Source organism: Pecten maximus, chromosome 4 (genome assembly GCF_902652985.1).
Source record: "Pecten maximus chromosome 4, xPecMax1.1, whole genome shotgun sequence".
Classification (NCBI taxonomy): Eukaryota; Metazoa; Mollusca; class Bivalvia; order Pectinida; family Pectinidae; genus Pecten; species Pecten maximus.
Window position 1 is genome coordinate 9536525 of NC_047018.1, and position 17431 is coordinate 9553955.

Genomic DNA, 17431 nt, shown 5'->3' on the forward strand with positions numbered 1-17431 from the left:
CAATTTGTCTTGTTGAAATCAAGAATACAAACTCAGTCCCAGCTAGCATATCCTTGAATGTTGATTTGCCTTATTTAATTGCAGTGTTAAGTACGGTCAGGCAGTTTCCTCATTCGGGCAGTCTGTAGGAAACATGAGACAGAGAATGTCAGAAATCACCAACGAAATCCAGACCTTCCCCTTTGAGGAAAAGTACAATGAAAAGGTCAATGAGATGATCGCTAGTTTGGAGGTTAGTAGAATCATGACAATACTTAACACTAAATGGTACTTCCATGCGTGTGGTTGAAATGGTTCAGCTGGTTGAACCTGAAAGAAGTCAGAATAGCTTGTCAAGGCAAAGCTCCATATGCTGTTTTAAGTATCTTTTCAGTCATTATCTTAGATTTTGCCTCACAGTTTCTCCCTAATGAAGAAAAAATGAAAGTTTGGAAAGATTCAGAATGACTGAGTTATTATTTCTTTAACATTTTATATGTTTGCTATGTTTAGACCTCTTGATTGAAGCCTTTGCTTGTTAGATGATCTCAGAATTAAACATCACAACCAAAAATTACCATACATTAATGTCAACATTACAGGAGTACAGAACACAGCTTGAGAACACTCTCAACAGTGAGAAGGAAGTGATGGTAACCAAGGTAACAGAGGCTCTTGAACAGTTGAGGGAATTTCTGATCAGGATGACCGATGAATTCAGTCTAGCAGTCTCACAAACATTGGATGAAATAGTTCAACACCCTGATGTACAGAATACTAAGCGTCATTTGGAACAAATGTTGACATACATTCCTGATTCCCCCGACCTGCCAGAAATTGACTATCAGGCATATCTAAACAAGGTCCATAAGACAATCAAGTCAAATCTCCGCAGCATCAAATTAGCAGAGCATTATGCTGATCTTGTACAGGGAACTCAGAGTGCTGTCAGTGACCAGATCACTGAACTCCTACAGGACGAGGATTTAGCAAATGCCAAACACCTGATAGAAGAACTGTATGCCCAGGTATGGAATAAAGAACATACAGATGTATATTTCTGTTTATATATAGCTCAGATACAGAAAGATATTGTGTTTAGTATAGATTTGTAAAAAATATAAGATTCAGTATGAAAATACAGCAGATTAGATTGAAAAATTAGAACTAAATGTATGACAATTTTTGAAAGCAAATAATGTTTCAATGTTGTTTGTTAAATTATATGGCTGCCATAAATTGATTTCTATATGCCCATCAAATTTTACTGGAGTATAATTATGTAATTGTTTTTTGACCAGTCTCATTGTGAAAGGATAAGAAGCTGTATTCAACATTTGACACATCTATCTTTTCATAGCTTGCATCCATTGCCGAAAATTGGCAACTGACATTCAACATTCGTGAAATTGCCACTGACATTTATGAATCAAGCAGAGAATTCATCACTGAAGATATTGGAAAACTGAAGCTTCTCAACTGGCATAGGAACCGCTTTGTTGTCTTCGATCCTGAGAATGGAAATATAGAGTTTGAAGTGTACTTACCATCACCAACTGCTGCACTAGACAGAATTCCAAAATTCAGCATCAAGAAATATGTTGCCCGTTTTAATAGAGCTTGGGAGAAATATGCAGTCCAGCTGCGTGACTTGTCGTTCTGGGATGTCTACTACAAATACATGCCATCCTGTAATCCCAGAGATTGGATACCACCATTCAAAGGTGAAATCTTGTATACATCTACAGTTCTGTCAAAGTTACAATAACTTAGTGTAATGACAGTTCAAAATTTAGGTTGAGCTTTGAAATTTTATCTTTGATATATTAAGTTTTAAATAAATGAAAAAAATAAAAACATGAAAGCTTTAACTGTAATTTAATTGAAAAATGATTAGATTTTAAGGGTTTCTGAATTGATGTATTTCAGCATACGCCATTATTGCTGGAAACCGTCATTACATAACCTTCGACAACAAGAAATTTGACTTTGCGGGAATGTGCAGCTATATTCTCGCACATGATTACCATGACAAAAACTTCACAGTGGTTGTGAATTTCAACCGTAACAGACAATCACCTGCCATTCGTTCAATGTTGGTGATGACTGGAGGAAAGAATATAGAAATATTCAGTTCTGGGGTAAGTATCATCATGCTACCACTATACACTATAAATATTTAATTTCTTTCACTGGATCATAAGCTTTGCAATTGAATCCATTTGTAGTTGGTTAGAGCACCTGCCATGTAACATAGGGAGAAAATCTTTTGAGGTGCATGGATCGGCGCTCCCAACACTTGGCGGTTTATGTTCCTGGTAAAACTAGAACCAGATTGGTCTATGCTGCTGTGGTTGTGTCCTTGGGCAAACTACTTTGCCCTTATTGCTCTGGATAGCATGCACTCACATGTGTTTAGCGAGGTAGCCACCAGTTACTACTTCAAGGAGAACTTTCCTAATAATGACCCTGACTTTTCATGGGGCTATAAACCCAACAAACTACAGATTCGCATCTTAATAATGTGTTGTTTTTAAAGCTTTGGAGAAGTGCTGCTGTAAAATCTTTAGGAACTCTGGCACTCCTTTTTTGTATTGTTTGAAAACCTTCTCATCATGTGTGTTATCATTTTTTTGTAGATCCATGTTGATGGCCGACCTTCTGAACTGCCATTCCTCCATGATGAGTTGTCCGTGGAACGCGATGGAAATCATGTAAAACTGAATACTGGCAGAGGCCTAGAAGTCATCGGTAAATGATAACTGACCTCCCAGAATGGAAGTTTCTTATTGATACATCAGTAGAATATACACACTACTTGGGCCTGCATGCATATTCTGATATCCAAATTAGTGTTTTCTTACATTACCCTGGGAAATAAGTAATACAAAAAAATGTATCCCACAAGTAGTTGTAGTGTACAATACTTAAAAATGTAAAATTATCATTGACGCCAGCCATCTGTGTGGAAGGTTACAGTACTGTATTGAGATGGAGTAAGCACATGAAATAAATTGATGTTATTAATAAAGTGCTTTATAATAAAAATTTTTGGAATTGTAATACACTGACTGTTATTTTTTACAGGTGACGTGGAACATGAGCACTTTGTTGTGGGTATAAGTGGATGGTACTTCGGTAAGGTAGCAGGCCTGCTTGGTACCTACGACAATGAACACTTCGATGACATGATGACGAGTGACGGTACAATTACTGATGACGTTGACGAACTCAGCCAGTCCTGGCAAGTAAATAAACGGTGCAGAGTGCCAGGTAACATCATTGACCAGGAAACATTTGATGAGCAGTCTACAGGATATGCTAAATGTGCTGCTCTCTTCAAAGAATCCAGTTCTCCTCTGAGACCATGCTTTAAACAGGTAAATTATATTTGATCAGTTCACGATGCTAAGTAAAAAAAAGAACCACTTACACTGATATTCCCAGCGATTATTGAGCCAAACATTCGACTGAATACATTGGAAAATGCAAATGTAAATAAGTTCAAGGTTTTATAATAAATAGTGTAGCTTTGATGTTCCTAGTTGTTTAAATGTTCTGTGTAAGTTTGTTTTTTTTAATATTTGAATGTGTGTTTTTGTTTTTTCCTGTAATTAATGTATTTGAAATACAAGCATGAAAATAAAACAGGATTGAAGATATGTAGATAGCTACTGCTATTCATAGTCGCAATGAAAATCTACAGGGTGATTTGAAATAAAAACATCAAGATCAGAGTCATTATCAAATTTTTAACTTTTGATAGCTATATACGAAAAGGTGCAAAATTAATGGAACAACCGGTGATCCCTGCTAATGCACCATGTCATTGTTTACCGTGTCATTCTGCAGTTTGTCTTTTTTCTGGTGTATTAATACATTCTGAATTTAATGATGTTTTGTGTGGAAAATCAGCATGTAAAACGATGTTTTCATTACTGTATTCTAGTGTTTTCGTGGTCACATGTTTGTTGTTTTCACTTGGTATGTTCATATAAAGAATCATATTTGGACTGTAAATGAATATTCGTCAAAATTTAGCGGTTTAGATTTTATCGAGTAAGTTTCAGGTAATATCTTATCAGTACTTGTAAATCCTGGTGATTATGATAGAATTTAGAGTGAATTTTGCATATAGATATAAACTTGGTATATGATTCATTTTTTCAGGTTGACACAGAGTATTATATGCATATGTGCATGTCTGGTGTCCAGAGAGGCGAGCTTGTGTGTGATGTAGCATCTGTGTATGTGAAGGCTTGTCAAACACGTGGCGTTAGAATGTGGCTACCACAACAGTGCAGTAAGTATTTCTATAGATTTTACTCATCAATGGAATGAATATATTCATTACATGGAAGATAATTAAAACGATATAAAAGTGTACATGTTTTTTTTATGAAATGGGACATAATTAAATTACAAGTTTGAAAAAGGATTGCTTAATGAAACAATGTGAATACTTTACAGTACTAAAACATTGAAATGGTCAAATTAAAACTCTGTTATCAATTGATTATAATTAGTCACGTAGATTAATTTAGTGAAATTGAAATGAAAATCATTCTGTTGGAAAAAACATTCAAGATTAAAAAAAAACCTGTTACAGTCCAGTGCGAGACCCCCAACTCAGATAGATACAACGCAGGGGAGACCATCAAGATGAACCCAGCCAGTGATGACTACCAGGTTCCTCAGTCAGGTGATGTTGTGTTTGTTGTGGAAAGTCGACAGTGTAACAGTGAAGCCACAAGAAACCTTGGCAAGCTTGTGTACAAGATTGATCAGGGCCTCACCCAATCAGGTAACACAATAGTTCATTAATACTTTCATTTCAGATGCAACACATTGGTTTGTCAATTGTATACTGCCATTTTGTTACTCTATGGCCATCACTGCTACCTTATGCAAATTTCTCATTTTCAAACTTATGAATTGTGATTATTAATGCAAACTGACACATACATTGATATCCATCACTTGTTAACCTCAATACCTGAAAAACACATCAAAACAGCAGAACATCATTACTTGATTTGTTTAGTGCATTCAGTAATACAGTAGTCAAGTAGATGAATATGATACAGTACCAGTATTAATTTGAAAGGTAGAGTTACCTGTAATTATTACATAATAATCAGCACTGCATTAATAAATCTTAACTTTTCTGGTTTAAGCATTTCAAACACAAAACAATTGAAAAGTGTTTCGCGAAAAATTGAATTAAAGAATTAAAATTTAAGATTCAAAATGAGCATGTTTCAGATTTGACATGTTCTGTAAAATTAGCAAAAAGACTTATTCAATTAAGTGTCCTGTTAAGTTCATAGGATAATGCTCAGTTGAGTCAGTTTTGTTTTGTCAGGAATGTCTGGAAATAGGTATGGTTTGATCAGTTATGGTCAGAGAGGAGCCAGCAGCCACACAATTGAGGGTGCATTCTTCAATGATGCGACCAAATTCACCAAAGGGGTTGAAACTTTAACACACAACGATGAATCTTCAAATTCCCATGATGCCATCCTGAGTGCCACCAACTACCCATTCAGAACAGGTGTGTCCAAGACTATTATCCTGGTACAGTGTGACGAATGTCCAGAGGTCAGTGCCTCTGTACATGATCATCTGCAGCATGTCCTCCGTACAAGAGACATCACTCTACACATCCTTCGTGACCAAGAATTTAGATTGGACAACAACCGTATTCCTAAACACAAGATCCTTGGTAAGTCTATTTTTTCTTTGTACATTTAATCAATTTTACATGAGGATACTGTTACTCCATCAGACTGGTAAGCTCTGTTGAACTGCATAGCTGTTAATGATTTTACCCTTCACTGGGTAAAGGGGTTGGGGTATATTGGGAGTAATCTCTTTGTGACTGTGTCTATAAGCCTTTCCACACAAAGATTTTGAACTCCTCAACAGGTGATTTTATATTTTCACGTTAGTGTCATAACATCAAGTTCTATGCCTGATTTTGGTGGTCATTGGTCAAAAGGTCATTCTTGACCACTTCTGAAATCCAAAGCTTTGGTACAAGATATCTGTTACCTCTCAATCAATTAAGTAATTCCTATTAACACCATATCACTATAATGTTGAGTTCTACACATGATTAGATTTTGGTGTTCATTGTGAAAATGATAAATCCCACAATTCATATACCACGTAAATTTTTAACTGATGAGGGGAAAACCGAGGTATATCAATGTAAGCCCGTGCTCACTTTTCCTTTATCTAAAACCTTAATCACTGTTTTCACTGATATTTTAATATCTGTAGAGCTTGTTATACATATAAATTTTAGGTTAGGCACTTTATCAATCATGTTTGTTGGAAATATCAAAATTAGATATATAATAGCTGATAATTACTCTCTGTAATCAATAGCATCATTATATATGTACATGTATGTTCTAACTTTGATATTTCCTCTTCCAGGGTACAAACTTTATAACAGTTACTTTGACTATTGTAGGAGTGGACAGCTCAATGAAGTATATGCTGGACCAGAGTCATGCTGATCTCTATGACGACATGTCCCTTCCCTCTGACAGCTGCTCTGCTCTATCCCTCCATTCTAATGGTACCATCTTTGATTCCACTGGATTTACCAGCCGCCGACTGAAGGACAGGAGGATATTTTCACAGATTATTGTAGACCGTGTTGCTGCCACGGCTGTTCCTCACGAGTGTCAAGTTTGCCAATGTGTATCTGACCACACTGGGGCAGCCATGTCCATCTGTAGGAAGTGTGCCAACAGTTTCTTTGATGTAAGTCATAAAAGTATGGAACAAGAAATAGCAGTAATGTTTTCATTGTCCATTTTTACTTGCCATTTTCCCTTTTGCATGCATCGTTCCTTTGATTCAAACCGAGGTCACCTTAATCTCGAAGCAGTGCATGACTTAGCAGGTTTCCTCAACCTCCGATTTGTGCATCACATATGATACAATTGAATTTAGACAAGATTCTAGATTAAATAAAGTATTAAAGGCAATGTTGAGTTAAAATGAGCTTTAAGTTTAATATCTAGGCTCAGGTAGCACACCACAGTAAGTCAGCCTGGCCATGGGCAATTTTTTTGTTAAGCAAATAACTCCTGTATTATGATATGCATAAAAAATGAAAAAATAAATGTACACTATAATTGGTATATTCAGTATGAAGTAGTACATACAGGCTTCACATCTATTAAAACAAAAATCAATAAATTGGTTCCGGATTTTAAATATCCGGATTTTCCGAACGTGTGTTTACACAGGAAATTTAGTTTTGCCTACAGCGCAAAATGGAAGCCCACAGAAAAGGTAAGATAGCGGAAAAACTTAATTTACAACATATGTCCAAACAAGATTAATTCTGTCTTTGGGATAGAGATATCTAATTTTAAATAGGTTTCAGAAAAAAAATTGTGTAGAGAATTGTGCCATTTTGGGTCAAATATCATAATATTTAGCAATTTTTGAGAATTTGTTAAGCTGTTACCATGGTATTCACAGCTCTAAAAATCACAGAAAATATCAGTTTACTTATCCTTCAGAGCTCTATTAAAATTGCAAATGTTGTACAGATTTCAAATATATATACTTTATTAGAGGTTATATGTAAGGTTAACTGGCAATGTTTACATATCTAAAACATGTGCCATATTTTTCAGAATTTGGCATTTTTACTGTACACTGCTACCTCATATGTATCTTCAGCGACGAAGATTGCTCATCAACATTTCAATTAATTTTTTTTAGCAATGCTAGGAATCTGAACTTTTAAAGTTAAGCAGTTTCTCAAAAGTGATATTCTAACCAAACCTGGAGTATAGTTGTATTGTAGTATGGAGATCTCAACACATTCTATAGATTATGTGAATTTTAATTATTTGGTGTGAAAAATATGAAATATTTAAAACATTCACTCCTGACGTAGTATCATGAATGGCTCAAATAATGTTTACCTTAATGAGACAGCAAACGTTGTTAAAGAACATGTTACTAACAGTTTAATGCCAATGTAACACTATAATTATCATATTTACCCTTAAGGGTCGGACACATATTGGGGCCCATTCTGACATGCATAATTCTTATCAACTTCATTAATCCAGTAGTAATGTAATTCTGTGTTGCCTTGTAGTATCTGCCTCAAATGTGGAGCAACCTTAAACACCCTCAAACTCTCAGGGACGAGTTCGAAGAACAATTAAAGGTAATAAGATTTTTTTTCCCCAATAGATCTCCAGAAGAGTATGAAGAATTATAGGATATGTAATTTTCAGTTTAATTGGTACCAATTCTAAGAAAGCAGGCATGTACATTTACCAGCTGATGAGTAAGGGCTGTTCCAGTAAAATATCTAGTCAATGTTTGTCAAACAGTGAACACCCATAGAACAAATTTAATTAGTACTATATAATACTCAGTAAGATGCATTTTCTCAGCACACCACTGAATTGAGTTTTGTTTTGTGGAGCCCTCCTGTTGGATATTTATTTTACTGGAATAGCCAAAGTTTCTTTTTACTGGAATAGCCAAAGAGAAACTATGTAATATTGAAGTGATTCTTTAAAATGAAAATATAGGCCAATGAAAAGCTTTCCAGGACCATAACATTTTGATTTCTTATTTAGAAGAGAAAAAAAGGAGAAGCAAAAATATAATGAATATAAGACAATTTGCAATTATCAAATTTTTGTTTCTGTATACAGGACTACCTAGGAGATGGGATGGACGTGTTCTCCAGATAAGAGTCCTTTCATCTCAACATGTCTTTCACTTCTCATCATCAATGATTCCATTGAGTATCAATGCATCGTCGAATTAACACTTTACCATGCAAATATTCTTCTTTTTTAAATAGTTTTAATTTTTTGTATCATTATCAAAAGTGATTTCCTGTGTTCGTACTTTTCATGTTGAGCATTATCAAGATGTTATGTAACAAAGTTGCCTGTATTATTAGGTTAATGTCGGTGTTTACCAGAAAATACCATCTATCCTGACATTATAGCTTTATATTAGAATAAGGATAATTCTAAATGCAGAATAACTGGAAAAATTTTCTTAGAGACTTTGTGAATTGAATTGTGCATGTCTTTTTCCTATCAATTTCGAGTCCTTCTCTGTCATTTTTCACCAGAGAAGGACAGATGGTGAAGGACACAATGTACGAAGGCCTCATCTTGTTGGACAATATTATCTTAATAAAAATCATTATGTTTTCTATCAATATAACTTTTCCAATTTTCCAATCAGTCATGAGAACCATCACTTGTTATCAAACATTGTAATGTTTGTTTTATAATTATCATAAAAGAATATGAAAATAAAAAATATTGTAATATCCATGTCGTATATTTATTTCTGTTTTTATTAATAAAGGTTTCAATGCCAATAATGTGATTATTTTTTATTTTCGTGTAAAAAAAATTAAATTAGTTGAACACAATTTGAATGAATATATCGATCCCTGAACAAGAAATCACAAAATGCAGACTATCATTATGGTTGAACTCAACTTTATTATGCAACAATGATCAAACAAGTTATAAAACAAACCCTTCTTGTTGGCCTTTGTGGAAGTACACAGGGAGGACACCAGCAAGGCAGAAAGACGATGACAAACCTTTCCATGCCCGCCTAGTTTGTCAAATGGCTATAACAACTGGTTACGTCTCGTCCATGATGTACTGACACTGTCCAAATTGACCAAAATGAGAGCACATATAATTCCTGATTTGGAGAAGACTGCATCCCATTTATTTGAACCAGTGTATACTCGCTGCATGTACTATCACATGAAGTGACAATACAGTAATACTTCTGAGAGGAAATGTTCCTTTACAAGACTATCCAAGCAAGTGACTTGCTGGGTGTATGACATCCAGCAATGAAGGAGTCTTTCTGCTGTTAGGAATTGAATTTCAGATACATTTTACTGATATGACATCACGTTACAGCATCAAAGTACTTCTGATGCTGGTGCTTCAGAACCTGAAACAGAAAGTATGTAGCAGTGAACATTACATATTGCACTCACTAATATCAAATACTGGATAATGAAAGCACTTTAATTTGATCTTGTATCAAAATTTTGCATTTTACTTGAAAGTCTAACACACATTATATCTTTGATATCTTGGTATATGGCTCAAGGGGCCTTGACCTTTGACTCTGAAAATCAATAGAGGTTATCTTCTTACCGATGGAAGCAAGTAGGTGAACTTAAATTATCCTCCATGGTAAAGGTTTTTTTAAGAGTAAAACAAGAGTATAGGTAGAAGGGATAATTGCTCTCCAAAAACAACAATTATGGAGGCTTTTCCTGTCTGTGAATTTTGTATTTTGCCATATTGATAACACATTGGTAAAAAAAGGGTTAAAATGGAAAGAGGAAAGAATTTTACTTTAACATAGCTTTACATACATGTGTTTGTGTCTGATACATACTTGGGCTTGAACTATAAAATTAAGGGCATATTTCACTTAGTTTGATCATACTTAATGGACATATGTTGGCTATAAGTTTCATCAGTATCTGATTCAAAATACAATAATGGTCCAGACACAAAATTCAAACAAAAGGAAATAACCCAAGGGGTTGTAGGCCCTGTCTTTGGTACACTTCACATCATTTAAGCATGACCCATGTTATACCAAGCAAAGTTTTACACAATTTTAACAAAGGGCAATAACTATAGATAAGGGGTTATTGGTTTTGAATCTAGTACACTACACATCACCTTAGTGTAACTGATGTACACACCAAGTATCATAGTCCTTGCCAGTGTTTTATATTCTAGACACAAATAGGACAGATGGTCGGACAAAGCGGCAATATAATGCCCCCCTGAATAGGAGCATACAAACTAACCTTTACAGAGATTTCAGGTAAGGATATCCTCCAAGGTACGGTTTTCTTAGGATTGTTATGACAGCAAAATTCTAAACCATTTTATATTATCACAAAGTGTTGTTTGACCCTAATGAATATAGATAAGGTTTATCCGTGTATAAGGGAGAAGAATCGTGTTTGATTATCCTCCATAGTGTAGTTTTCTCCAAATTTTGTTATTCTAACAGACAGCTGTGATCTTTTGATGCTGTGTCTCCCCCTCGTGACAAAGAGGGGGTAATGTCATGCTATGTCTGTATACTGAAATATACATTTTACACCGTACCTGATTACCCCAGCTGGTCCAGTCAGGGGTGAGATTTCTAGCAAACAGTTCCAGGCAATGAGGCTTTAGTGGAAGGTAGTCCTTCATCACCTCTGTAAATATTTAAACAATGTTTTTAACCTCTGATAAACACTCTAACATTGTCACTACAATGTTTATGGCATAACAATATCACAATTTAAACTTTACAAGTTCATAAACGGCTTGTTCTCTTTAAACAGCCTATGGTTACAAAAACCTTAACCATCACCCCGGAAAGGCAGTTTTTAGCAGAAGAACATAGCCAGAACTAGTCTATGACCTTTCAGTTTGATCAGCATCGTTAGGAAACTAGAGTATGTGTGCAGAACCAATCATTATATATATGGCATATTAACTAAAACAAGAATCCAAGCTTCAATTGGTATAACAGTAACTATAACTTTTGACCTTCAGACCTAATAACCAAGCCAGTTTGGATTGTGAGAAAATTTTACTATGGATTAAAAAGTGAAGATTTGAAGCTTGCCTTGTAGTGGAGGTTTGACAGAATGGAGGCAGCAGGGTACGCTGACTATACACTGACTCTTAGGGATTGGGGAGATTCCCTTTTGTTGTAAAAATGTCTCAACATCAACATCATCAGTTTTTGTCTCAACTGTTGGTTTCCTACATCTGCCAATAATGAGAACTTCGTAAGGTTTTCTGTGTGGGGAGTCAAAGGCGTAGACCATCTCGCCTTCTTTTGTGACCTTGATAAATGAAATACATATGTATACAATTCTTTATGTAAATGAGAAAATGAGCAAAAGCTCAAATTTATTCCTATGTATTACTAGCTAATTTCGAGTCAAATGGTAAGATTTCCACTGCCAAGACTATCACGAGATGTCATTGTGACATCTTTTTTTTATGTCACTGTAGTATTACTACACATCTAATGATAATGATGTGAATGACATGACAAAACGAGCACATTACTAGTATGTGATAATAAGCGTTCTTATTAATGTAGAATATCCATACTACACATTGAATAGTGACAGAAAAATTACCTTAACCCAATGCCATTCAGCCACAAACTGAACTGACCATCCAGGGAACAGTGTATCTTTAATGAAATGAATATGCTGCCATCTGTTGGTCACCCATACAACCACAAGAGAGTTATCTGTCCCTAGTCTTGGAATAGGAATGTCTAATAAATCTTCGTTACTAATACTGTTGTATCTGAAGAATACAAAGAATAAATTTGTTTGCATGATACCAGCTAGACGAAACAGTATATGACAAAATGTGTATATATACTGATCATATTGAGATACATTTTTTCAATGTCGGCAAGTATCTTAAATTAATCTTTACCCAATAAAATTGGTGTTTATTCATCAGCAATAAAACCTCATCATAGTATATGAAACTCAAACATCCTAAGAAGTACTTGCATACAAAATAAGGCACTTGTCAGTGATCTAGTGGGAAGACCAAGCCTGTACAGGAAACAAATAGTCGTAACCCTGTAGGTAGTGATGACCTTGACAAAGCCTGCACAGGAAACAATAGGCCATAATCCTGTAGGTAGTGATGACCTTGACAATGCCTGCACAGGAAACAATGGGCTATAACCCTGTAGGTAGTGATGACCTTGACAAAGCCTGTACAGGAAACAATAGGCCATAATCCTGTAGGTAGTGATGACCTTGACAATGCCTGCACAGGAAACAATGGGCTATAACCCTGTAGGTAGTGATGACCTTGACAATGCCTGCACAGGAAACAATGGGCTATAACCCTGTAGGTAGTGATGACCTTGACAAAGCCTGCACAGGCAACAATAGGCCATAACCCTGTACGTAGTGATGACCTTGACAAAGCCTGTACAGGAAACAAAGGGCCATAACCCTGTAGGTAGTGATGACCTTGACAAAGCCTGCACAGGAAACAATAGGCCATAACCCTGTACGTAGTGATGACCTTGACAAAGCCTGTACAGGAAACAAAGGGCCATAACCCTGTATGTGGTGAGGACCGGAACAAAGCTGACATTAGAAACAAACGGACATATTTCTGTATTAAGTGATGACCTTGACAAATCCTACTTAAGTTTCATGAAGTTATCTTAAATGGTTTTGGAGTAATGCTTAAGAAACGGGAGTCCGCAGGACACATAGGCGGACAGACAGAGACCCAATTTATTAGCTCCTGCAAACACATTTCTCAGGGAGTAACAAAAGGAAGAAACTCTGTAATTTGGTGATGAGAGTTACAGTAGATATCTGAAACTATTTAGGGTGCCAATTCAATAATGGTAAGTAGATTAAAGTATATGTATTCATTGAAACATGGAAGCTTACATACAGACAATGACACTGAGGCCAATGGATTGATGATTTCTATGTATACATTATGTGACACAAAACATCTCACAGTTTAGAAACTGATTTAAATATCATATATTAGTTTCTATCCATCACAGTTATCAAAGTTGTAAAATATCTTGTATTGACTTTTACTCACTTTTTCAGTCTTTTGACAGATTTATTTTGCCATGGAGGGTCCATCACAATCATATCAAAACAGGGAAATTCTGAAACAAGCATTGCATATAAATGTTTATAGAGTATATTTGAAGTAAGTAAATAAGGCCTGGAACCTAAACTTCATACCTACAAACTCACGACTTTATACGACAGATTTACAAATAAAACAATGAATCTAGAAAACTTTCTTTATAAACATACAAATTAAGCAAATGATTCACAACAATTATAAACCAGCTCATGTAATACTGTCAATAAATTTTAAAGTAAGCTTCCACTCAGTCTGATTGAAAATGTCTTTCTGTTCAACAACCAAAATCAAACTTCAATTTAAGGTCAAATTTTTTTCCTCTTGAGTGCATCAATTCGGTGCATTTTAAGTTTTGTTGACAAAACAAAAATTACTTTACATGTTAGATCATATCTCTAATACCTTTTCAATCCTATCTTGATACCCTGTTACTAGTAATACAATGTACCTTGTAACCTTGGCATTTGTGAGAATGTCACATCTACAAGTTTATGATACATAAAAAAGTGTCAATGTATTTTCCCTCTTTTAGCTTGAATTATCAGAATCGTATTTCTCAATAACACACAAAGTCTTGTAGATAAATCATGGCAGTTAAACAACATTTTACTGTACAGTGGTTACCTGTGTTTGTCTCCAGCAAGCCGAGACAGCTGATGTCTGACAAGAGGAAGGAACACCTTGGTGGCAGAAGGTAAAGTTCATCGTCCAGGCTGACTACAGCAGGGTCAGCACCATGGTAATGGACAGGTCTGTTGATAATGCTGCTCACCATAACAGAATCTGGAATTTTTTTTATCACAATTTTTAACAAGGAAAAATTTAATTCACTTCAATTTTACTCTGGCAAAAATATGTGATACATTGTACATGTACATATACTTCCATAATTGAAAGAAAATTATGAAATATCTTTGCTTGTATTATTGTAAATTAACTGAATAATGTGTCACAAAATACAGAACTATGTACATGTATGTATTATGTAAAGTCAGATAACATGATTGGGCCAGACTATACTCTCATCACAATGTTTATCGACCTCGAAAGTCAAAATTATTTTTCTCCGTTAAGTTACCATTGTTCTTTAATGCTATCCCCTTGAGGTGAAGGCTGCTGGTAATGTCAGTCTGGTAACAAGATTCTTGTAGATGATCATCAGTCTGTTCAACTGATTTCATTGCTGACCGCGCCTTCAGATTGTTGTCTAAATCTTGTAAATTCTTTTCAGTAGGGAAATAGCCAGCCTCCTTTCCCAATTCTAGTAATGTATTCACGGCTGTTAGAACTTGATCTTTGATTTGATTGTGATAATCGGCAGCTTTCAGTTCACCCCAATTCAACTCAGCTTTCCGTTTCTTCTTCAAAAATATATTTAGATATTAATGATTACAATACATATTTTTCCATTCTAGGTTTGTTTTTTGTTTTTGTATAAAAAACAGTTTCATTTTTTGGGAAGATGTTTGATACATAATTTTTTCATTTTCTGTACATTAAAAAAAAGAAATGATGGGAAAGGCATGAAAACATCATGGGTTTTATTCATTTGAAATCTTAATGTTAGTTACTTATCAAACACTATTTCTATTGTTCAAAACATCTGAATACCTTTCGTTTTCTTTGTACACTTGATTCCCCTTCTTCTGTTGTCCTTTCTTTTGTAGCTGCAAACTGACTGTCCATCATAAAAGGACTCTTTATATGAAAAAGGTCAGCTTGGAATTGAAATGTCAGGTCTCTGCCAGATGACTGTGCACTCTCCTGACTGTAAATCTTATCTAAGTACTGTTTGTGGTCTAAAACCCAACCAAACTCAGATCTGCAGATAACGGCCATATCCGATCATCTATCCATAATCATGTACATGTGGTTATCTCCTAGGAACAAAGCAAATCACACACATCAAATGTAATATTATGTAATGTGAAGCAAGGGCATTAGAGTAATTTTACAAATTAGACAGTGCTCTATATAGATGTTGTATATTATTATCAGTTACTCCTATCACATAAGAAGCCGCTGGTTGGCTCTTTTTCTATCGGATATTATTTTGCCGACTGCGACCGAGGTTACACGGCGCCTGTCAAAAGTATCTCGCCGTGTAAAACCTCTAACATTGTTGGAGTATATTATCAGTATGCTGTTTGCATCCTAAAAAGTGCTGTACCAGTCTCTGTTAACGATGTTTATCTGAGAAAGAGAATACAAAAAAAAAATTGTATGTTCATTAAAAAAAAAATGTCCAATCGAATGACAGACCTACGCTTGAGAACTTGTAAGAGTCATTTCCCCATCAGTACTCATTACATATTAGATGTAGCCAGGAACCATGTTATAAGTTGGGCTGTGACACCATGATTATTATATTTATGCCAATTAGCTATCAATTAATGAGTGGTGTTGATCAGTAATTGGCAAAAAAAATTTTTAATGAAAATTTGAGAATTTTTTTTCTTTCTAAACGCTTTTATTCAGTATAGTTTATATTACTGATATTATATCTCTACATATAAATCATTTTAAATTAACTTGCAGCACCCAATATTAACTCTTCATCTCGACTCCAATCTTACTGAAATTAAACTTTAATTGTCTTAAATTTCACATTAACATTTTAGCATACATTTAGTACTCACACTTTATTTAACCAGCACATATTTGAGAAATTTAACACAAAGTTGACTAGCCAACGAACGTTTGGTCTGAATGGCAACGTTCATGCACAGGCAACTGGGTCGTCTGTGTCAAGACACATCTGGAGCAAGTCTACATGGGTTAGTCACACACGTACCTATATGTCTGATTAACTTACACAACTTCTTGGTGTGTAATGAAAATCTAAGAATTCAGAGAGGTTTTCTTCTTTTTTTTCTTTTTTTTTTGGTGAAAGTTACAATATCATTGTATTAGTGTTTATCTACGTATTTCTCAAATCTTACTCGGCACAAGTGTATACTGAAGCATCTTAATTACTTTTTGTGAACGTGCTGAACTTATTTATTTTTAGTCCTATCTATTTGACATCATATTTTCTTTCTTTAAAGCAAAAATATCACTGTACAGTGTACTTATAATATCAGCTGAATATTGCTATTCTGCTTACTCCTATAACATAAGAGGCCGCTGGTCGGCTCTTTTTCTATCGGATATGATTTCGCCGACTGCGACACGGCGCCTGTCAAAAGTATCTCGCCGTGTAAAACCTCTAACATTGTTGGAGTACTATTCTGCTATGGTATATTTCATTATCAATTTGTTCACAACATGATCACGTTTGACATCTATCAATAAGAATATAAATCAATAAACAAATCCCTGTGGTACTGATGTGTGACAGGACCAGTTTGTGATTCAAGTTTTTGTGGTAACTGTTGACAGTTCTGTCTTCAAAATTGCCTATATACTCACAACAAATCATCGCCATCGAATGCACGTGTACTTTTGGTTTGACCGGTTGTAAACAACTCATTCTAATATAACACCGGCTCTCATACATTTCCGGATTACAATATTTGGCCCGGATTCGTTAGTTATTGTAAATATCCGGACATAAAATGTTTGACGTTTATCAAAATAATTTGCATTTTATATCTTTATATACATTTGGCTGGCAGAAGATGAATGACACTTGATTTATTATAGTAAAAGAACAATGTACATCTATGTACTGTAACATCAATAAATAGTTATTTATTAGTGCTTATTTATCAATATTAATC

The 17431-nt window shown here is 35.0% G+C and overlaps 2 protein-coding genes across 3 annotated transcripts in view; one reads left to right on the forward strand and one right to left on the reverse strand.

Moving 5' to 3' along the window:
- Positions 1 to 9324, forward strand: part of LOC117325169 — a 47879-nt gene extending 38555 nt beyond the window's left edge. Inside the window, 12 exon segments of the mRNA XM_033881156.1 lie at positions 85 to 232; positions 582 to 1007; positions 1340 to 1703; positions 1909 to 2120; positions 2619 to 2730; positions 3067 to 3359; positions 4150 to 4282; positions 4589 to 4783; positions 5345 to 5704; positions 6461 to 6756; positions 8117 to 8188; positions 8688 to 9324. Coding sequence (XP_033737047.1) covers positions 85 to 232; positions 582 to 1007; positions 1340 to 1703; positions 1909 to 2120; positions 2619 to 2730; positions 3067 to 3359; positions 4150 to 4282; positions 4589 to 4783; positions 5345 to 5704; positions 6461 to 6756; positions 8117 to 8188; positions 8688 to 8726 — 2650 coding nt within the window. The 3' untranslated portion in view covers positions 8727 to 9324.
- Positions 9081 to 17176, reverse strand: LOC117325167 (N(6)-adenine-specific DNA methyltransferase METTL4-like). Of its 2 annotated transcripts, none has more exons than XM_033881155.1 (9): positions 17121 to 17176; positions 15321 to 15589; positions 14788 to 15067; positions 14334 to 14492; positions 13656 to 13725; positions 12194 to 12368; positions 11668 to 11890; positions 11160 to 11251; positions 9081 to 9972 (listed from the first exon to the last, which is right to left on the reverse strand). In XM_033881155.1, the coding sequence occupies exons 2-9, from the start codon at positions 15546 to 15548 to the stop codon at positions 9928 to 9930; spliced, it is 1272 nt and encodes a 423-aa protein (XP_033737046.1). In that variant the 5' UTR covers positions 15549 to 15589; positions 17121 to 17176; the 3' UTR covers positions 9081 to 9927. The 2 variants fall into 2 exon arrangements, with proteins under 2 accessions (XP_033737046.1, XP_033737045.1); XM_033881154.1 differs by having other exon boundaries at positions 14788 to 15070; positions 17121 to 17174.
- Positions 17177 to 17431: the final 255 nt, after the last annotated feature.

What these genes read in the sequence shown, in the direction of transcription:
- LOC117325167 (XM_033881154.1), bottom strand. Translation starts at nt 15,548, where the DNA reads ATGGCCGTTATCTGCAGATCTGAGTTTGGTTGGGTTTTAGACCACAAA. An exon ending in CTTGCTGGAGACAAACACAG is followed by an intron (nt 13,726 to 14,333) that starts GTAACCACTGTA and finishes TGCTTGTTTCAG; the next exon opens with AATTTCCCTGTTTTGATATG. An exon ending in GGACCAGCTGGGGTAATCAG is followed by an intron (nt 9,973 to 11,159) that starts GTACGGTGTAAA and finishes TTTCTGTTTCAG; the next exon opens with GTTCTGAAGCACCAGCATCA.